The sequence below is a fragment of the Bombina bombina genome, chromosome 2 (assembly GCF_027579735.1).
Source record: "Bombina bombina isolate aBomBom1 chromosome 2, aBomBom1.pri, whole genome shotgun sequence".
Classification (NCBI taxonomy): Eukaryota; Metazoa; Chordata; class Amphibia; order Anura; family Bombinatoridae; genus Bombina; species Bombina bombina.
The window spans coordinates 64904526-64928514 of NC_069500.1; the positions used below are offsets into that span (position 1 = coordinate 64904526).

Genomic DNA, 23989 nt, shown 5'->3' on the forward strand with positions numbered 1-23989 from the left:
CCCAAATATTTATTCACACAGTACCTCAGCAATGTAAACGATTCTACATTCCAGCAAAAACGTTTAACATGATAAATAGTTATTAAAAGGATTAGTGACCTTTAACAGAGTAGTTCCGGTGAAATACCATCCCCAGAATACTGAAGTGTATACATACATGTCATTTTAACGGTATGGCAGGATTTTCTCATCAATTCCATTCAGAAAATAAAAACTGCTACATACCTCAATGCAGATTCATCTGCCCGCTGTCCCCTGATCTGAAGCCTTTACCTCCCTCAGATGGCCGAGAACAGCAATATGATCTTAACAACTCCGGTTAAAATCATAGTAAAAAACTCTGGCAGATTCTTCCTCAAACTCTGCCAGAGAAGTAATAACACGCTCCGGTGCTATTGTAAAATAACAAACTTTTGATTGAAGTCATAAAAACTAAGTATAATCACCATAGTCCTCTCACACATCCTATCTAGTCGTTGGGTGCAAGAGAATGACTGGGACTGACGTAGAGGGGAGGAGCTATATGCAGCTCTGCTGGGTGAATCCTCTTGCATTTCCTGTTGGGGAGGAGTTATATCCCAGAAGTAATGATGACCCGTGGACTGATCACACATAACAGAAGAAATGTTTATTTACAGGGACACTGTACATATCCCCCTGCTATAAAGGTACATGTGATGTAACTTAACCCTTCATTGCGTGGTGAAGGCTCAAAAACCATGTCAGATGTTTATCATAATTAAGTCTTAAGTTAAGGCAGGTCTAAAAGTTGTACATATAGTCTTGCAAATTATATAAAGATCATTTAATTAATTTCATAAATACTGAACATCATCATGAGAATTAAATCTTTTATTAGTGTATTCACATATTCGGCAAATGCAACACGCACAAAGCTTATGTATTATGTTCACAAGTTCTACCAATACACCAATCTACTGGTAAAACTAGCTCACAAATGTTGAATGCTTTGCCAATTACACTTTTATGGTCTGGCCGGTTTATCTTTCTACACAGTTTTGGAATTACCTCTATGTGCTAAAACTTTATGGCATACAAAAATCATCATTGTCCACAATTTAGCCAAATGATGAATGGTCTAACACTGGCCACATTTTGTTCTTAACAATTTTCACTAGCTGTACTTACAAAGTACACTACTAGTGTAAAAGATAAAGAAAGGAGAAAGTGTCAAAGAAGAAAGGCAATCCTGTCACTGCCACAAATATAAAAGAATTACAGACAGCTAAAGGAGAGAATTGTTAGTAAGATGTTTAAGTCACCCTTTCACAATTTGTGCCCAATGCTTCTCTAACTTTAGACATTTGTAGAATATAACTCTAAATAATTGTATAGGGTACAAATGTAGTGTCCAAGGGTTTACAATAACAAGCACTTAAAAAAAAAAAAAAGAAGTTTACTCCTCCTCTGCTAGTTTCAGATTTTAAACTTATGGAAAAAAACAAACAAACAAAAACCACAAGTTTCCAGTGTAGAGCAAACTGGTATATAAATTAGATCATATTATAACAACCTCTTTGGAAAATATTTGTTGAAACTGTTCTGTGACATGATTTTTTAGGTCTCAGGAACCACCACAATCTGGCGTTATTCTTTATAGTAGCCAAAACATATAAGGATATTTTTATTTTCAGCTAGCAAATACACTATAAGGAAAACTATAATAGTTGAGGAAAAATACAAATACAGGAGGGTGGGATAAGAGTAATAAAGGCAAAACAATGTTTGATTTTTTTTTGAACAAGTTAACTAAAATAAAGAAGCAGGCACACCCCTTTTGGGAACTAAAATGAATTACAGCGTAACTGGCGAACACTATACATAACGTACATAAAGACAATTCATGTTATTGTTGAACCTTTTGGACACTCAATTATATGCCCAATAACACACCATTATATTTCATTTAAAAACTTCCCTTCCCCAGTAAGGAGTCATTTAACACTAAGATTTCATCTACTTTAATAAGTATTAGAAACATAATCCAACAAGGTGCTTTTAGTTGATGGGACCTCAAGTGCTGTTTTTCTCTTTACTTTCTTTTGGACTGCAAACAGTTCATGGGGACCACACACAAATACTATGACAGACGAGCTGTATTAAGTCTGTTGCTCGAACTTCGGCTTGAACCCATAGGTTAAATATTAAGGAAAGGATTAGGACATGCTTGAGCAGCGGACTGATGGAGAACCCATTTGAGTCAACACTTTATCCAACCACTGCAGAGGTCCATTCAAGTGAAGTTCAATCCAACAAGGAGTGCTTGTAACAGTTTGTCGTCTACAAAAGATAGAAATACTGCATTAAACACTGGGAAAAAAAGCTGCAAAATACAAATCAGTTTTAAAGGTCTACACAAAGATCAATATAATATATAATTACACTACAGACACTGCATCAGAATCACATCTCACTATGCCACAGGATGGATTTGATTTCAATCAGATTGATTTAATCACTAGTCAGTAAGAATCAATTTAAATCCTGTTTTTTTACATAAAGACCCATTCTTGCTTGTTTTTATAATCTTAATATTTACAACATGAAGGTTTCATTTGTAGATTTTTTTTTTCAGATTAGTGTTAGTTATATCAGATTTACTGATTTAGTTATATACCATTAGAAATACATAGGTAGATAATTATGAAATTATTGTGAGGTGAAGCATCATTCATACTTCGACAACTTTTCAGCCGCACTTTATTGGAGGGAGAAAAGTAATCATTACCTTAAACCATCTTTTTGAGTTTCTTTAAACTTAGCACCTAAGAGGTTCTGTGCACATTTATTTGCAGAGGAATAATGGAATTACAGTCTCAACTCTGTAAGTTTATTTTATAACATTTTTTGTTGTTTAGAGGCACGTTATCTCTAAAGAAACATTCAGTTTTCTCAACAAAATAAATGCTCAAAATAATCTTACAGAAACCTCTGGGAAAGCATGATATTCTGAATGGAATAATAGAATTAATTTCTATATCCTGCAGTAGCAGTAAAAAAGTTATTTTAAAATGAATAGTGTTTCTGGTCACTTTGAAATGACTGCCAAGCTCTGCTCACTGATGACATCACAATCTAGGCTGCATTAAAGGCTTCACTAATTACAAAAGACTCACTAATTAGATTCAACAGACTGTCAATGCTATTCAGCAGAGCGCATAGATGCAGCCCAGATCGTGATGTCATCAGTGGACAGAGCTTGGCAGCCATTTCAAAGTCCCCAGAAACAATATTTATTTTAAAATAACTTTTTTACGGTTACTGCTGCATGATATAGAAAGGGGTGCAGCTTTATCTAAAGTGATACTTTAAGACAGGGGTGTCCAAACTTTGTTCTCCAGAGGTTTTGGAACTACATTTCCGATGATGCTCAGCCAGCATTTTATCTAGCTGAGCATCATGGGAAATGTAGTTCCAAAACCTCTGGAGAGCAAAGTTTGGACACCCCTGCTTTAAGATGACTAAGGTGTAGACTGTCCCTTTAAATAGAGAACTATATTTAGACAAAGTGTTCCTTAAAAAAAATCTTATTAAAAAAACATTCAAATAATTAAATCACAGCAATGTTTGTGCCTTTTTTAAGTTTGATGAAAACTTTGAGGTTTAAAATCTCTGCCTGATGCCATAGTTAGCTAGACCCTAGAAAAAAAACAAAAAAACAGCCACACCAGCTTACTCCAAACAGTCTTTGAAAGACTTCCAGGACATCTTTGATAGCACAAACCAATACATTCAATAGTACTAAATATATTAAATAAATGATACAATAAATACAATATTAGCGTTATCATGCCAGCAAGCATATATTTAACCATTTTTTGATAGCTAATTTCCAAAAACACAATGAACCCTTATTTTTTGTTACTACTGTTATATTAGAAAAGCAAAGTATTCAGTAAATATAATATACCTGTATTCAGCACCCCAGCCTTTTACAAAGCTCATCCTGATGGTGCACATTCTGGTTAGCTGATAAACTGCTTCAAATCCCTGGTTCACAGACTGAGCAAGGAGAGCGGCAAATTCTTGGTTATTAAATATCTTCAGGTTGCAGCCTGTGGCAATAACACAAACAATTATATGGGACAAGTGAAAAAAAGAATATAAAAAGCTTTTTTGTGTCTTTCAATGGTAGAAGAAATGCAAAATCCCCTTCCTAGACTATTACTGTCCATGTATGCTCCCCTTCCCACAGAATAACTACCAGAATTCAACACATATAAAGTTTACCATTTTTATATATAGTCGTTTTTTAAAAGGGACAGTAAACACTGTGTAAATACAAGAGATTTCTGTTGTCTTGGTATAGATCAGCAAAGTCCAAACTCCACCTACCCATTTGCCTTATTTGGAGAAGATAATCTGGGCTTCAGTCTGTAGACAACAAGGCTTGCCATGCTTATTACATTAGTTTAAAGGGACATTAAACTGCTGTGCACAACTGCAAAAGAATAGCAACTACTCACTATGTTATTGTTCCTTCAGCTCTATACAATACTGTGCTCCTTTTTTAATAACTTAAAGGTGCCATATACTGAAGCTCCGCCTCTTTGTACTGGGGGCCGCCATCTTGGAGCTCAGGTATTCTCACAGCCTGTGACAGAAGCAGTGCCCACTCACAGATCAGTAATATCCACTTTTTACAGCTGTATAATGAGCTTCAGTGCATGATACATCATGTGAACTCTGATTTTTTTTTAAAGTTTTACAGTTACACAAAACATTTTTTTTTTTTAAATCCACAACAATAATATAGAGCAATGCAGCCACAGCAAATATGTACAGCTCCTGTTTTGTATAATAAACCCTAACCGGAAGCACATCATACAGCTGTAAAAAAACAGGCAATATTACTGATCTGTGAGTGTGCACTGCTTATGTCACAAGCTGTGGGAATAAATGAGCTCCAAGATGACGTCGCCCAGTACAAAGAGGTGGAACTTAAGTATCTGGCACATTTAAGCTATTTAAACAGGAGAGAGGATGCAGGAACAGAATGAAATGCAATAATATTGTGAGTAATAACCATTCTAGAGTAGTTGTTCCCAGCAGTTTAATGTCCCTTTAAAACAAATATTTGTTAAAGATTTACATAGTTTTCAACTAATGTAAATGTTAAAAAGCTACAGGTGAAAACGTTCAAAGTATGATTGCAAAGTTGTTTTATTATACATAAACATTTTATATTAACATCTCTACATGCTTACAGACCCTTTATGTATCAAACTCCTATTTACTGCAGAAATACAAACGTTTATTATTAACCCATTGACAATTATTAACCAAATGACAATTTTTATTTAAGTAATTAAATATATTTTATGGCATAACTTGAAGATATACATATGGTTTCACTGACATTTGATAAAGCATAATTCATTGAATTCTAAATTATCTTTTTATTGGCAGTGATAGTCCACAAAATCCATTCATAACCTATGGGAAATACTTCACCGGGCCATCAGGAGGAGGCAGACACCCCAAAGTATTAAATATCCCTCCCACTTCCCCTACCCTATCAGTAGTTCAAGCCGAGAATTAGGAAAAGTAGAGAGAAAAAGGGGTACAGAGGTGTGATAAGACTGCCACCACTACATTATTTCAGGGCAGGTTAGTGGACTCTCACTGCAAAGAAAGATAATAATCAGGTAAGCATAAATTATGTTTTATTTCTAATGGCAGTGAGCCCACGAAATCCATTTATAACCTATCGCAAACCAATACACCAGCTATGGAGTCCACAAAAAATCTTAGGCAGGGAAAGGTAGGGAAGGCAGTCCTAAGTACTAGGCACCACTGCTTAAAGATAGATTCTCCCAAGATGCCTCAATTAAGAACAATCTTGCAAAAAACAAAAATTTATGCTTACCTGATAAATTTCTTTCTTTCTAGACGTGGTGAGTCCACGGAATCATCAATTACTGTTGGGAATTTCACTCCTGGCCAGCAGGAGGAGGTAAAGCTGTTAAGTATCACTTCCCTTCCCACAATCTCCAGTCATTCGACCAAAGGAAAAGGAGAGAAAGGAAATAACACAAGGTGTAGAGGTGCCTGAGGTTTAGATTAAAAATACTGTCTGGAAAAAAGGGTGGGCCGTGGACTCACCGTGTCTAGAAATAAATTTATCAGGTAAGCATAAATTTTGTTTTCTATAAGACACGTTGAGTCCACAGAATCATCAATTACTGTTGGGAATCAATACCCAAGCTAGAGGACACAGATGATTAGGGAGGGGCAAGACAGGGAGCCTAAACAGAAAGCACCATCACTTGAAGCACCTTTCTCCCAAAAGAAGCCTTAGCCGAAGCAAAAGTATAAAATTTATAAATTTTAAAAAAAGTGTGCAAAGAAGACTAAGTCGCAGCCTTGCAAATCTGTTCTACAGAGGCATCATTCTTGAAGGCCCAAGATGACGAAAACAAATTATGCTTACCTGCTCATTTCCTTTTCTTCTGATGAAGAGTCCACAGCTGCATTCATTACTTTTGGGAAATAAGAACCTGGCCACCAGGAGGAGGCAAAGACACCCCAGCCAAAGGCTTAAATACTCCTCCCACTCCCCACATCCCCCGGTCATTCTGCAGAGGAACAAGGAACAGTAAAAGAAATATCAGGGTGAAAGGTGCCAGAAGAATATAAGGATGCCCACATAAAATTACGAGTGGGGAGCTGTGGACTCTTTCTATCAGAAGAAAAGGAAATTATCAGGTAAGCATAATTTATGTTTTTCTTCTTAAATGGAGAGAGTCCACAGCTGCATTCATTACTTTCGGGAAATCAATACCCAAGCTAGAGAGGACACTGAATGCCGGGAGGGTACAATAGGCGGCCCATACTGAGGGCACCAGGTCTGAACCTCTACCCAATAAAAAACCCCGCTTTGTCCGAAGCCGAGAAAACTTTAAAAAGGAAAAGACCCAATGACAATGACTCGCAAGTTAGTCCAGAAGCCAAACTAGAGACCGCAAACGGATTCGACTGAGCCAACAGTACTCCAGGAGACACCGCTCATCTCCACAAATGAAGGAGACGCCAGCTGAAACCCCCAAGGGAACAAGGCAAGGGAGAACCAAGGAAACCGAAAGGTCCCCTAATACAAAAAAGAACACCTCCACGAGTGAGCCTAGCTCACAGAGACCCAAAGGGGCCCAAACAGGGAAAAGAGGCCATGCTTATACCAAGCGAAACCTGGGATAAGACCGGGCACAGAGAAAGAACAGACGTCTCTCCAACATTCTGCAAGCACGGAATGCAACAGAAGAGGCAAAGTCCTAACAGTGTCTGACCATCGAATACCAAAGCATTCGACCATGAAAAAGTGTGTAATACACCAAGGAGAAAAAAAACTCAAGTTTAAGAACAGAGAGTCCATAACAGGATGACACAGAGGGTACTTGCGAGGAAGAAGCAGTCAAGCAAGAAACAGACCGCAAAAGTAACCCCCAGACAGAGGGCACGCTCGAGGCAACCTAAGTCGCCGGACCTACACACAGGTCACTAAAAAGGGGAACACAAAACCTCAATCGAGGCCCCCCGAGAAGGAGAGTATACCCTCAGAACCCGAAGGATGAGTAAACCCTCTTCTGAAATCAATGGAGCAAGTTAAAAAAGAAAATTTATACCCAAGCAGACTAAGCTAACAGAATAGATTCAACAAAGCTCACACATCCAGAGGCGTCTGCAACCCGAACGCAGCTCCTTAGACCGCTCGGCCATCCTGACCTGCAGACCCACACCCAGCTGGACCAACCAGCCTCAGGGATCCAACACAGGGGAAGAAAAGAATCCCGAAACAGGTACAGAAACGAGTGTAAGGATAGCACAGCCATCCCCACAGAGTACAAGTACAACCCGACTCTGAAAACAGACAACAAGGCCATAGACCTAAGGATCTATCAAAATAAAAGCCCAACAAGTCTGCTTGGAGCCAGCAAGATCCCAGGGGGAACCAATCCCACCTTACTGCCTCCCATCCAGGAGAAGTCCCAAGCAAGGACTATCTCCATAGGGAGGAGAATATGCCCTAAAGAAAAGGGATGATGGCGGAAGGGCAACAACTGTCCTCAAGGTCACCGGCTAATGGGAAGAGAAATTCCCAACACAGATGTCCTAGAAAAGGACCCCCCTACAAGTAGCTTGCCAAGCAGAGGCACAGCCAACCCATTCACCTGCAGAGCAGGGAATCCACGGGAACACTGGCAAGCTGACCAGGGTAATGCAACCCTAAGGCACACAAGAAATTGGACATCCAACGCCAGCAGCTGAGTATGAACCAACCACCCCTGAGGCTCAAGCCACACGGCTAATCACCAGATGAAATGGGCTACTCTGTGGCAAAGAGTAAAAAATACTCCGAAAACCTGGCCAACCATGACCAGGTTAGGTAGATGGAGCAAGGACATAGCCCAAGTTCCCACTACCGTGGAACACCCCGACCAGCCCTGAGATCCAAGATTCCAAAACCACCCAAGACTTGGGTCAGGAAAAATGCTAAGCGAAGCTTCATCAACCTTAAGTCTAAGGGAGGAGAACTGGTCCGGGCACCTAATAGTTCAGGCAAACCTTACCCTAGAACTAAACACCCCAACTGGCCAAAAAGCCAGACACAAGGGTATGAATGCATATCCAGAGAATCCGGATAGCGAGAACTCCTCGAAAAGCCCCGACCAAAGGAAGGAACCACCCCTAGCTAAAGTCCAACGCACCAAGGAGTAAGGCTAGAAGTCTATGAAGATACTTCTCAGAGCCTCAGGACAACCAAGGGATACCTCGAGGTAAAAAAAAATCCTACTAGCAGGACTAGTCTCCCTATCACCTCCACACAAGCAGAGGACACAAGGAAGTGAAAGGCACTAAGCCTACCCAGCTCCGGAAACCCCCAATCTAAATTAAGTCCCCTCAGGGAACAACCAAAACCCGGAAACAGAGATCCCAAAAAAGGAGATCCATCTCACTCGGAGACAGTCGAAGAAGACCCAAAGTTCTCTAATAACTCAGACAGACAGTACTCGTCAAAGAGTAAGAGCTGCATCTAGATACACTACAAACAGCTTACGCGTACACCTGCAAGGTGTCAAGAGCTGCAACTGGTTTTAAAACTGCAAACCCTCTGCATGCTAGACAGCTATCCTGTACAAGCTGTTTGATCAAGCCAAAAAGGACAAATCAGAGGCCTAAAAATGAAGGCCAAACTGCTCAACTGCAGTAAGGGGCATTAAAGCCCTCCAACCCTCCACCACAAGGGGGAGGAAAAACTATAGGTTCTGATGGAATCAGATGTCAGATAGTGACGCAGCGGAAAACTCCCCTGCCATCTATAACTGAATGCTATAAGGACTGAAACAATCCTTCCCACCTCACGGACCCACAGGTCCTCTCGAATGCTTAGTTGAACATGAATAACAATGATAACCTGAGCACTCTGCGCCTCTAACGAACCAGCCGAGCAGAACAGCGCCACGTGTCTGAACAGCCGCAAGACCAAACAAACCCGACAGGACCAGCCTGCACCTAGGCTCCTAATCGGCAAGCTGCATAAATTCTCCCTCATAGGGGAAAAAAACTGAAATTACTAACATGTCCAAAACAATTTCCGAAGAAGTAATAAAGAGTATCAATCCCAGAAGGTTCCCGAAGGAAACAAAAACAAATATAAGGCAACCCGGAGGTAAACGCCCAAAAAGACACAGGCCTACCCGCAGGACCAGCCAAACTGAGCCCCATCTTTCAAAACTGAGAAAGATCTCAAACAAATGACAATCAGGAGATTACTTCATCCCCACATGTCTAATGAGGTGCACCATTCGAATTAGCAGACTGAAAATCCCCGTACCTGGTAACGATAGGGTCATTTAATAACTGAAAAAAATGTCTGAGCAATACGCGAAGGCGCACAATCCTGTAAGGCACAACACTCGGGGACAGTTACACCCGCGGTGAACTGTAGAGGCCGTCCCCAAGGCGGAAGGCCCGGGACAATAGGGCACGAGCACATTCTCAAAGAAACGTCTTGACTCTGCAGACGAACAATCGCCAACATTATGTGAAAGCGAAAACGTGCTGCAACCTCCAGGGGGGGGGGGGGGGGGGGGGGGGGACACGCCATCCTGCATGGAGGAATCATAAACTGGGTCACCCGCATATGTAGAAGTATTAATTGGTAGGGAACTCGCCTCTCTGAGGACAGGACCCCCAGAGGCGGATGGCTCAGCAGTCACTTGATTCACCGAGCCAGAGGAACCAGGTGCTCTGAAATGGAATACGGGACAAAAATGGTTGACATGTATCAAAGAGGTCAATCCGGATTCGTCACTGGACACAGAATCTGAAATCAAAATAGTCTCAGTATCAGAATCCTCCGTAACAGAATCTGAAATTAGCACAGACTCAGCATCAGAATCCTCCATAACTGGATAGAGGATATATATATATATATATATATATATATATATATAAAAACAAAAACGGCACCTGACACCCCCCCCAATGGCTGGGGCACTCGCCACCTTCTATGACCAGACCCCTGTGGACTAGAAAATTTTCTTCGCCACACGGTTGGGAATGAGGAAATGGAAAACGGAACGTAACCACGCCCGAACACAAGGTGAACTGTACAGTTCAAAAAAGCGCGCCCAACCAAAAGGCTGCGTCACTTCCAAAGGCCTCAATGTTCCAAACCACGAGCCCATAAACCTCACACATAAGCAGGTTGAATCACATAAACATGATTATAAACCCCCCTGTTCCATAACCCCCCTCAGGAGATATTAACCCTCGATTCCAAGATACTGCAAGAGACTCACTGATCCTTATGATAAGTTAGACAAGCAAGGTGGTAGCCTCTCAGGAAAACATAGGAATACAGTACATTGATGAATAAAGTAAAATGAAATGATCTTCCCGGAATCTAAACCGTGGAACAGGAACACGGCCCTTTAAGTGTGACAGATAGTAGCAATGCCTCCGCCATGGACTTGAGAGAAGAAAGCAGGCAGCGAAGTGAAGTTAGACAACGCCGATTGCTTGAGGAGCTGTTAATATGAGTCGGGATGGTTTCGCAGACAGAAACTCCCTGCATCTCCAGACTCTAACTATCATCCAAGCCCTCACTAAGAGACTGACAGGACTGCTTAAAACTCCTGGCCCATGCCGAAGAGTACTACCCTCCATAAGAGACAAAAAACAAAAATTTAATTCTGACACTTCTCTGCCAACCTCCTGGGACGAAAGGCAAATGATGACTGTGGGATGAGGGGAGTGGGAGGAGTATTTAAGCCTTTCGCTGGGTTGTCTTTGCCTCCTCCTGGTGGCCAGGTTCTTATTTCCCAAATTCTGACAATTTTAAAAGTTATGTCTTTTTCCACTCCCCCTGTACCATATGACAGCCATCAGCCATTCACAAATGCATACACACTTATTTTTGCACATGCTCAGTAGGAGCTGGTGACTCAGAAAGTTTAAATATAAAAAGTTGGAAAAATTAGAAAGTTGTTTAAAATGGCTTGCTCTATCTGAATAATGAAAGTTTAATTTGATTGAGTGTCCCTTTAAGGCTCCAAGGTGGAGCAACAGATTTAAACACAGGCCTGATTCTGACCAAGGCCTGACAAAAGGATTGCACATCTGGCACGTCTGTCAGACGCTTGTGCAACAAAATAGATAGTGCAGAGATCTGACCCTTCAGGGTACTGACAGACAAACCCTTCTCCAGGCCTTCCTGGAGAAAAGACAAAATTCTTGAGATTCTGACCCTACTCCAAGAATATCCCTTAGACTCACACCAATAAAGATATTTATGCCATATCATACGGTAAATCTTTCTAGTGACAGGCTTACAAGCCTGAATCGTAGTCTCAATGACCGACTCTGAGAAACCACCCTTAGCTAATATCAAGCGTTCAATCTCCAAGCAGTCAGCTTCAGAGAAACGAGATTTGGATGAAGAAAAGGCCCCTGAAGTAGAAGGTCCTTCCTCAGAGAAAGTCTCCACGGAATTAGAGACAACATTTCTACTAGATTTGCATACCAGATCCTACAAGGCTACGCCGGAGCTATTAGAATCACTCCTGCTTGATCCGAGAAGAAGGAGAGCAAACTGAGGAAACAGATATGCCAACCTGAAGTTCCAAGGAACTGCTAGAGCATCTATAAGAAAGGCCTCAATATCTCTCGACCTTGAACCGTACTTTGGGAGCTTGGCGTTCTGACGAGATGCCATCAAATCCAATTCCGGTAACCCCCATTTGGTTGTTAACCTACCTGGAGAACACTTCTGGATGGAGTTCCCACTACCTGGGATAGAAAGTCTGTCTGCTCAGGAAATCCGCTTCAAAATTGTCCACTCCTGGGATGTGGATGGCAGATAGACAGCAATTGTGAGCCTCCGCCCACTGAATGATTCGTGCCACCTCCTTCATGGCTAAGGAACTCTGAGTTCCCCCCTGGTCGTTGATGTAAGCAACTGAGGTTATGTTGTCCAACTGAAACCTGATAAACCGGGCTAAAGCCAGTTGAGGCCAAGCCATCAAGGCATTGAAGAGCGCTCTCAACTCCAATATGTTTATGGGGAGAGCAGATTCCCCCTGAGACCAAAGTCCCTACGCCTTCAACGAGTCCCAGATTGCTCCCTAAGCCATCAGGCTGGCGTCCGTGGTCACAATTACCCATGAGGGTCTCCGAAAGCATGTCCCCTGGGACAGATGTTCTTGAGACAGCCACCACGGCAGAGAGTCTCTTGTTGATTGATCCAGAACTATCCTCTGAGACAGATCTGCATAATCCCTGTTACATTGATCGACCATGCATAGCTGCAGGGCTCTCAGATGGAAACGAGCAAAGGGAACTATGTCCATGGAAGCCACCATCAGACCAATCACCTCCATGCATTGAGCCACTGATGGACGAAAGGCAGACTGGAGGGAAAGGCAGGAAGCAAGAAGAATCTTCATGGACAGAGAATCACTTAACACATGTGGGAACGTGGAAAAGACAACAACATCTCTGTATGAGATCTTGCTAGTTGCAAAGATGACGCCTGAACCAAAATGTCGTCTAGATAAAACACCACCATAATTCCCTGGGATCTGATCACTGCCAAGAGCTCCCAGAACCTTTGTAAATACTCTGGAATCTGTGGCAAGACCAAACGGAAGAGCAATAAACTGGAAATGCTTGTCCAGAAAGGCAAACCTTAGGAACTGGTAATGATCCCTGTGAATGGGAACATGTAAATACGCTTCCTTCAGGTCTATGGTCGTCATGAACTGACCTTCCTGAACCAATGGAAGAATGGAACGAATAGTATCAATCTTGAAGGACGGAACCCTGAGGAATTTGTTGAGGCACTTGAGATCTAGGATTGGTCAAAAAGTTCCCTCCTTTTTGAGAACCAGAAATAGATTTGAATAGAATCCTAGACCCTGTTCCTCTAGAGGAACTGGTACGATAATTCCAGGGAGGATAGGTCCTTTAGGCAATTTAAGAAGGCCTCCCTCTTTACCTGGTTTGAGGATAGTCTTGATAGGAGAACTCTGACCCTTGGAGGGCGATACTTGAATCCTATTTTGCAACCCTGGGATATTATATCCACAGCCCATGGATCTGGGACATCTCGTACCTAAGCCTGAAGAGAAAGCCTGCCCCCCACCTGATCCAAAGTTAGATTGGGGGCAGATCCTTCATGCTGATTTAGAGTCAGAAGAAGGCTTCTTGTTTTATTTTCCCCTATTCCATGCCTGGCTGGATTTCCAAGAGGACCTGGATTGGTCTGGTTTGGAAGAAGAAGTTGAGGACTTCTGTCCCTTTAAATTCCGAAAGGAACAAAAATTATAAGTCAGACGACCCTTAGGTCTATTCTTCTTGTCCTTAGGTATGAAAGATCACTTTCCACCCATAATCTCTGAAATGATCTCCACCAGACCAGGTCCAATCAAAGTTTTACCCTTAAAGGGCAAAGCCAAAAGCTTGGCCTTTGAAGAAACATCAGCTGACCAAGATTTAACCACAGAGCTTTGCAAGTTAAAACAGTGAAGCTAGATATCTTAGCTTCCAGTCTAATAACCTGCATGTTGGCATCACAGATAAAGGTATTGGCCAGTTTAAGAGCCTTGATCCTGTCTTGGATCTGCTCTACAGTAGTCTCTTCTGAAATCAGATCAGATAGGGCATCACACCATTAAGATGCTGCTCCCGCAACAGTGGCAATATTTGCTGCAGGTTGCCACTGTAAACCCTGATGGACATCTTTTTTAAATAAGCCTTAATAAGTTCTTAAAAGAACAACTATCCTCTATAGGAATGGTAGTTCTCTTAGCTAGAGTAGAAATAGCACCTTCTACCTTAGGAATGATGTTTCATGAGTCTTGAATCAGCAACAGGAAACATCTTTTTAAAAACAGGGGAAGGGGAAAATGGGACCCCTGGCTTATCCTATCCCTGTGCTATAACTTCTGAAATTTTTCTAGGAACAGGAAAAACATCAGAAGGAGAATCATAAACTCTATCCAGCTTAGAAGACGTCCTAGTGTTGGCAGCAACCAAAGAAACAGTGTCATCCAAAGTAGATAGAATCTCCTTCAGAAGATGTTCAAGCTTAGATCTAAAATTAACCTTCAGATTCTGAAGATTTCCCAGCCAAGGAGTCAGAATCTGAGATCTCATCTTCAGAAGCTACTGAAGTATTTTCCTCATCAGACAATTGAGAAAAGTTGACCAACGCAGATTTAGAGGGGTCAAAATCACCAGGTAAATAAACACCCCCAGGAGGTTGAGAAGACACAGCATGAGACACAATTAAGGCTTGGGACGTTTGAGGAGAAAGCTGAGGCATGTTACGCACAGCAAGAGACACTTAGCTCAGAAGGGAGTAACATATTTAAAATTTAGAGTTTTTGAAAGCATAAGGAACAAAATTGCATTGGCAGGACTATTTAAACCTCTAAACATAGAACAATCGATGTCTGTGGACAATTGCTTACTAATTCTGAATCCATTACCGTAGTCACAGCCACAGAAAAATAGAACCCAAAATTAAATTAAATATGAAAATTATAAAAATTTGAGGTTGATTATCTTAAACACAAAAAATAAATAACCCCTAATAAACCACCTCAGATGCCTGAGGTTCCTACCGTACAAGGGAAACACCACAGTAGCAATAGGAAGGCAGACTCAACTGACCATTAAACTGATCTTCTCCTCTAACGATCCACTAGAAGTAAACAAGGAACGAACACTGATTCTCGATGCGAGGTAACTCCTACGCACCAGACTCACTGAGCCCCGTTCCGGAATAGCGTTAGTGCGGGCGTCACGTGAGCGGGAAGAAATACACTACGTCACTGAAAGCGCACAAAATAGAGAGAAAACGGCTTAAAATTAAAACCGTTAAACTCTCTAAAAACTGTCCCTATATGATAAGATCAGAATCCATGCCAATATACAAAGAATTGCTTAAAATTAAAAACCGCTAGGCAAACTCTCTGCAAAATGTTCCATGCAAAGTATTGTCCCAACTAAAAACTATAACCCCTCAACCAAGTGAAAAGTGCTCTCTTACTGTTAACCTTATGTCTCAAATGTTAAGCACATAATTTAAATCTGTCCCCAAAAAACATAATTTATGTAAGAACTTACCTGATAAATTCATTTCTTTCATATTAACAAGAGTCCATGAGCTAGTGACGTATGGGATATACATTCCTACCAGGAGGGGCAAAGTTTCCCAAACCTTAAAATGCCTATAAATACACCCCTCACCACACCCACAAATCAGTTTAACGAATAGCCAAGAAGTGGGGTGATAAGAAAAAAAGTGCGAAGCATATAAAATAAGGAATTGGAATAATTGTGCTTTATACAAAAAAATCATAACCACCACAAAAAAGGGTGGGCCTCATGGACTCTTGTTAATATGAAAGAAATGAATTTATCAGGTAAGTTCTTACATAAATTATGTTTTCTTTCATGTAATTAACAAGAGTCCATGAGCTAGTGACGTATGGGATAATGACTACCCAAGATGTGGATCTTTCCACGCAAGAGTCACTAGAGAGGGAGGGATAAAATAAAGACAGCCAATTCCTGCTGAAAATAATCCACACCCAAAATAAAGTTTAACGAAAAACATAAGCAGAAGATTCAAACTGAAACCGCTGCCTGAAGAACTTTTCTACCAAAAACTGCTTCAGAAGAAAAAAATACATCAAAATGGTAGAATTTAGTAAAAGTATGCAAAGAGGACCAAGTTGCTGCTTTGCAGATCTGGTCAACCGAAGCTTCATTCCTAAACGCCCAGGAAGTAGATACTGACCTAGTAGAATGAGCTGTAATTCTCTGAGGCGGAATTTTACCCGACTCAACATAGGCAAGATGAATTAAAGATTTCAACCAAGATGCCAAAGAAATGGCAGAAGCTTTCTGGCCTTTCCTAGAACCGGAAAAGATAACAAATAGACTAGAAGTCTTACGGAAAGATTTCGTAGCTTCAACATAATATTTCAAAGCTCTAACAACATCCAAAGAATGCAACGATTTCTCCTTAGAATTCTTAGGATTAGGACATAATGAAGGAACCACAATTTCTCTACTAATGTTGTTGGAATTCACAACTTTAGGTAAAAATTCAAAAGAAGTTCGCAACACCGCCTTATCCTGATGAAAAATCAGAAAAGGAGACTCACAAGAAAGAGCAGATAATTCAGAAACTCTTCTAGCAGAAGAGATGGCCAAAAGGAACAAAACTTTCCAAGAAAGTAATTTAATGTCCAATGAATGCATAGGTTCAAACGGAGGAGCTTGAAGAGCTCCCAGAACCAAATTCAAACTCCAAGGAGGAGAAAAGCTTGTACAAAACAATGAATATCAGGAAGAATAGCAATCTTTCTGTGAAAAAGAACAGAAAGAGCGGAGATTTGTCCTTTCAAAGAACTTGCGGACAAACCCTTATCTAAACCATCCTGAAGAAACTGTAAAATTCTCGGTATTCTAAAAGAATGCCAAGAAAAAAGATGAGAAAGACACCAAGAAAACAGAATTTATGTTTACCTGATAAATTACTTTCTCCAACGGTGTGTCCGGTCCACGGCGTCATCCTTACTTGTGGGATATTCTCTTCCCCAACAGGAAATGGCAAAGAGCCCAGCAAAGCTGGTCACATGATCCCTCCTAGGCTCCGCCTACCCCAGTCATTCGACCGACGTTAAGGAGGAATATTTGCATAGGAGAAACCATATGTTACCGTGGTGACTGTAGTTAAAGAAAATAAATTATCAGACCTGATTAAAAAAACCAGGGCGGGCCGTGGACCGGACACACCGTTGGAGAAAGTAATTTATCAGGTAAACATAAATTCTGTTTTCTCCAACATTGGTGTGTCCGGTCCACGGCGTCATCCTTACTTGTGGGAACCAATACCAAAGCTTTAGGACACGGATGAAGGGAGGGAGCAAATCAGGTCACCTAAATGGAAGGCACCACGGCTTGCAAAACCTTTCTCCCAAAAATAGCCTCAGAAGAAGCAAAAGTATCAAATTTGTAAAATTTAGAAAAAGTGTGCAGTGAAGACCAAGTCGCTGCCTTACATATCTGATCAACAGAAGCCTCGTTCTTGAAGGCCCATGTGGAAGCCACAGCCCTAGTGGAGTGAGCTGTGATTCTTTCAGGAGGCTGCCGTCCGGCAGTCTCATAAGCCAATCGGATAATGCTTTTAATCCAGAAGGAGAGAGAGGTAGAAGTTGCTTTTTTGACCTCTCCGTTTACCAGAATAAACAACAAACAAAGACGAAGTTTGTCTGAAATCCTTAGTAGCTGCTAAGTAAAATTTGAGAGCACGAACTACATCCAAGTTGTGCAACAAACGTTCCTTCTTTGAAACTGGATTAGGACACAAAGAAGGCACAACTATCTCCTGGTTAATGTTTTTGTTAGAAACAACTTTTGGAAGAAAACCAGGTTTAGTACGCAAAACCACCTTATCTGCATGGAACACCAGATAAGGAGAAGAACACTGCAGAGCAGATAATTCTGAAACTCTTCTAGCAGAAGAAATTGCAACCAAAAACAAAACTTTCCAAGATAATAACTTAATATCAACGGAATGTAAGGGTTCAAACGGAACCCCCTGAAGAACTGAAAGAACTAGGTTGAGACTCCAAGGAGGAGTCAAAATTTTGTAAACAGGCTTGATTCTAACCAGAGCCTGAACAAAGGCTAGAACATCTGGCACAGCTGCCAGCTTTTTGTGAAGTAACACAGACAAGGCAGAAATCTGTCCCATCAAGGAACTTGCAGATAATCCTTTTTCCAATCCTTCTCGAAGGAAGGATAGACTCTTAGGAATCTTAACCTTGTCCCAAGGGAATCCTGCAGATTCACACCAACAGATATACCAAATTATGTGGTAATTTTTCTGGTTACAGGCTTTCAGGCCTGAACAAGAGTATTAATAACAGAATCTGAGAACCCTCGCTTTGATAAGATCAAGCGTTCAATCTCCAAGCAGTCAGCTGGAGTGGGTCGAACGGACCTAGAACAAGAAGGTCTCGTCTCAAAGGTAGCTTCCATGGTGGAGCCGATGACATATTCACCAGATCTGCATACCAAGTCCTGCGTGGCCACGCAGGAGCTATCAAAATCACCGACGCCCTCTCCTGATTGATCCTGGCTACCAGCCTGGGGATGAGAGGAAACGGCGGGAACACATAAGCTAGTTTGAAGGTCCAAGGTGCTACTAGTGCATCCACTAGAGCCGCCTTGGGATCCCTGGATCTGTACCCGTAGTAAGGAACTCTGAAGTTCTGACGAGAGGCCATCAGATCCATGTCTGGAATGCCCCACGGTTGAGTGACTTGGGCAAAGATTTCCGGATGGAGTTCCCACTCCCCCGGATGCAATGTCTGACGACTCAGAAAATCCGCTTCCCAATTTTCCACTCCTGGGATGTGGATAGCAGACAGGTGGCAGGAGTGAGACTCCGCCCATAGAATGATTTTGGTCACTTCTTCCATCGCTAGGGAACTCCTTGTTCCCCCCTGATGGTTGATGTATGAACTTGGCCCTCGCTAGCTGAGGCCAAGCTTTGAGAGCATTGAATATCGCTCTCAGTTCCAGAATATTTATCGGTAGAAGAGATTCTACCCGAGACCAAAGACCCTGAGCTTTCAGGGATCCCCAGACCGCGCCCCAGCCCATCAGACTGGCGTCGGTCGTGACAATGACCCACTCTGGTCTGCGGAAGGTCATCCCTTGTGACAGGTTGTCCAGGGACAGCCACCAACGGAATGAGTCTCTGGTCCTCTGATTTACTTGTATCTTCGGAGACAAGTCTGAATAGTCCCCATTCCACTGACTGAGCATGAACAGTTGTAATGGTCTTAGATGAATGCGCACAAAAGGAACTATGTCCATTGCCGCTACCATCAAACCTATCACTTCCATGCACTGCGCTATGGAAGGAAGAGGAACGGAATGAAGTATCCGACAAGAGTCTAGAAGTTTTGTTTTTCTGGCTTCTGTCAGAAAAATCCTCATTTCTAAGGAGTCTATTATAGTTCCCAAGAAGGGAACCCTCGTTGACGGAGATAGAGAACTCTTTTCCACGTTCACTTTCCATCCGTGAGATCTGAGAAAGGCCAGGACAATGTCCGTGTGAGCCTTTACTTGAGGAAGGGACGACGCTCGAATCAGAATGTCGTCCAAGTAAGGTACTACAGCAATGCCCCTTGGTCTTAGCACCGCCAGAAGGGACCCTAGTACCTATGAGAAAATCCTAGGAGCAGTGGCTAATCCGAAAGAAAACGCCACGAACTGGAAATGCTTGTCCAGGAATGCAAACCTTAGGAACCGATGATGTTCCTTGTGGATAGGAATATGTAGATACGCATCCTTGAAATCCACCTTGGTCATGAATTGACCTTCCTGGATGGAAGGAAGAAGTGTTCGAATGGTTTCCATCTTGAACGATGGAACCTTGAGAAACTTGTTCAAGATCTTGAGATCGAAGATTGGTCTGAACGTTCCCTCTTTTTTGGGAACTATGAACAGATTGGAGTAGAACCCCATCCCTTGTTCTCCTAATGGAACAGGATGAATCACTCCCATTTTTAGCAGGTCTTCTACCCAATGTAAGAATGCCTGTCTTCTTATGTGGTCTGAAGACAACTGAGACCTGTGGAACCTCCCCCTTGGAGGAAGCCCCTTGAACTCCAGAGAATAACCTTGGGAGACTATTTCTAGCGCCCAAGGATCCAGAACATCTCTTGCCCAAGCCTGAGCGAAGAGAGAGAGTCTGCCCCCCACCAGATCCGGTCCCGGATCGGGGGCCCGCATTTCATGCTGTCTTGGTAGCAGTGGCAGGTTTCCTGGCCTGCTTTCCTTTGTTCCAGCCTTGCATAGGTCTCCAGGCTGGATTGGTTTGAGAAGTATTACCTTCCTGCTTAGAGGACGTAGCCCTTGGGGCTGATCCGTTTCTGCGAAAGGGACGAAACTTAGGTTTATTTTTGGTCTTGAAAAGACCTATCCTGAGGAAGGGCGTGGCCCTTGCCCCCAGTGATATCAGAGATAATCTCTTTCAAGTCAGGGCCAAAGAGTGTTTTCCCCTTGAAAGGAATGTCAAGCAATTTGTTCTTGGAAGACGCATCCACTGCCCAAGATTTTAACCAAAGCGCTCTGCGCCACAATAGCAAACCCAGAATTTTTTCGCCGCTAACCTAGCCAATTGCAAGGTGGCGTCTAGGGTGAAAGAATTAGCCAATTTAAGAGCACGAATTCTGTCCATAATCTCCTCATAAGAAGAAGAATTACTAATAATCGCCTTTCCTAGCTCATCAAACTAGAAACACGCGGCTGCAGTGACAGGGACAATGCATGCAATTGGTTGTAGAAGGGAACCTTGCTGAACAAACATCTTTTTTAGCAGACCTTCTAATTTTTTATCCATAGGATCTTGGAAAGCACAACTATCTTCTATGGGTATAGTGGCGCGCTTGTGTAGAGTAGAAACCGCCCCCTCGACCTTGGGGACTGTCTGCCATCAGTCCTTTCTGGGGTCGACTATAGGAAAACAATTTTTTTTTTTTTTAAATATGGGGGGAGGTACTAAAGGTATACCGGGCCTGTCCCATTCTTTACTAACAATGTACGCCACCCGCTTGGATATAGGAAAAGCTTCGGGGGGCCCCGGGGCCTCTAAGAACTTTTCCATTTTACATAGTGGTTCTGGAATGACCAGATAATCACAATCATCCAAATTGGATAACACCTCCTTAAGCAGAGCGCGGAGATGTTCCAACTTAAATTTAAAAGTAATCACATCAGGTTCAGCTTGTTGAGAAATGTTTCCTGAATCTGAAATTTCTCCCTCAGACAAAACCTCCCTGGCCCCCTCAGACTGGTGTAGGGGCCCTTCAGAAACCATATCATCAGCGTTCTCATGCTCTACAGAATTTTCTAAAACAGAGCAGTCGCGCTTTCGCTGATAAGTGGGCATATTGGCTAAAATGTTTTTGATAGAATTATCCATTACAGCCGTTAAATGTTGCATAGTAAGGAGTATTGGCGCACTAGATGTACTAGGGGCCTCCTGTATGGGCAAGACTGGTGTAGACGAAGGAGGGGATGATGCAGTACCATGCTTACTCCCCTCACTTGAGGAATCATCTTGGGCATCATTTTTACTAAATTTTTTTATGACATAAAATACATATAGTTAAATGAGAAGGAACCTTGGTTTCCCCACAGTCAGAACACAATCTATCTGGTAGTTCAGACATGTTAAACAGGCATAAACTTGATAACAAAGCAAAAAAAAACGTTTTAAAATAAAACCGTTACTGTCACTTTAAATTTTAAACTAAACACACTTTATTACTGCAATTGCGAAAAAGTATGAAGGAATTGTTCAAAATTCACCAAAATTTCACCACAGTGTCTTAAAGCCTTAAAAGTATTGCACACCAAATTTGGAAGCTTTAACCCTTAAAATAACGGAACCGGAGCCGTTTTTATATTTAACCCCTTTACAGTCCCTGGAATCTGCTTTGCTGAGACCCAACCAAGCCCAAAGGGGAATACGATACCAAATGATGCCTTCAGAAAGACTTTTCTATGTATCAGAGCTCCACACACATGCAGCTGCATGCCATGCTGTCCTCAAAAACAAGTGCGCCATACCGGCGCGAAAATGAGGCTCTGACTATGATTAGGGAAAGCCCCTAAAGAATAAGGTGTCTAAAACAGTGCCTGCCGATATAATCATATCAAAATACCCAGAATAAATGATTCCTCAAGGCTAAATATGTGTTAATAATGAATCGATTTAGCCCAGAAAAAGTCTACAGTCTTAATAAGCCCTTGTGAAGCCCTTATTTACTATCTTAATAAACATGGCTTACCGGATCCCATAGGGAAAATGACAGCTTCCAGCATTACATCGTCTTGTTAGAATGTGTCATACCTCAAGCAGTAAGAGACTGCACACTGTTCCCCCAACTGAAGTTAATTGCTCTCAACAGTCCTGTGTGGAACAGCCATGGATTTTAGTTACGGTGCTAAAATCATTTTCCTCATATAAACAGAAATCTTCATCTCTTTTCTGTTTCTGAGTAAATAGTACATACCAGCACTATTTTAAAATAACAAACTCTTGATTGAATAATAAAAACTACAGTTAAACACTAAAAAACTCTAAGCCATCTCCGTGGAGATGTTGCCTGTACAACGGCAAAGAGAATGACTGGGGTAGGCGGAGCCTAGGAGGGATCATGTGACCAGCTTTGCTGGGCTCTTTGCCATTTCCTGTTGGGGAAGAGAATATCCCACAAGTAAGGATGACGCCGTGGACCGGACACACCTATGTTGGAGAAATATAAGTCTTCCAGACTCTATAATATATCTCTCGAGATACAGATTTACGAGCCTGTAACATAGTATTAATCACGGAGTCAGAGAAACCTCTTTGACCAAGAATCAAGCGTTCAATCTCCATACCTTTAAATTTAAGGATTTCAGATCCGGATGGAAAAAAGGACCTTGCGACAGAAGGTCTGGTCTTAACGGAAGAGTCCATGGTTGGCAAGATGCCATCCGGACAAGATCCGCATACCAAAACCTGTGAGGCCATGCCGGAGCTATTAGCAGAACAAACGAGCATTCCCTCAGAATCTTGGAGATTACTCTTGGAAGAAGAACTAGAGGCGGAAAGATATAGGCAGGATGATACTTCCAAGGAAGTGATAATGCATCCACTGCCTCCGCCTGAGGATCCCGGGATCTGGACAGATACCTGGGAAGTTTCTTGTTTAGATGAGAGGCCATCAGATCTATCTCTGGGAGCCCCCACATTTGAACAATCTGAAGAAATACCTCTGGGTGAAGAGACCATTCGCCCGGATGCAACGTTTGGCGACTGAGATAATCCGCTTCCCAATTGTCTACACCTGGGATATGAACCGCAGAGATTAGACAGGAGCTGGATTCCGCCCAAACCAAAATTCGAGATACTTCTTTCATAGCCAGAGGACTGTGAGTCCCTCCTTGATGATTGATGTATGCCACAGTTGTGACATTGTCTGTCTGAAAACAAATGAACGATTCTCTCTTCAGAAGAGGCCAAAACTGAAGAGCTCTGAAAATTGCACGGAGTTCCAAAATATTGATCGGTAATCTAACCTCCTGAGATTCCCAAACTCCTTGTGCCGTCAGAGATCCCCACACAGCTCCCCAACCTGTGAGACTTGCATCTGTTGAAATTACAGTCCAGGTCGGAAGAACAAAAGAAGCCCCCTGAATTAAACGATGGTGATCTGTCCACCACGTTAGAGAGTGTCGAACAATCGGTTTTAAAGATATTAATTGATATATCTTCGTGTAATCCCTGCACCATTGGTTCAGCATACAGAGCTGAAGAGGTCGCATGTGAAAACGAGCAAAGGGGATCGCGTCCGATGCAGCAGTCATAAGACCTAGAATTTCC

The 23989-nt window shown here is 42.1% G+C and overlaps 1 protein-coding gene across 1 annotated transcript in view; it reads right to left on the reverse strand.

Annotated features, from left to right (window-relative positions):
* Positions 1-837: 837 nt before the first annotated feature.
* Positions 838-23989, reverse strand: part of SMAD2 (SMAD family member 2) — a gene marked incomplete in the record, with an annotated part of 302295 nt that continues 279143 nt past the window's right edge. The window contains 2 exon segments of the mRNA XM_053701090.1: positions 838-2301; positions 3932-4076. Coding sequence (XP_053557065.1) covers positions 2178-2301; positions 3932-4076 — 269 coding nt within the window.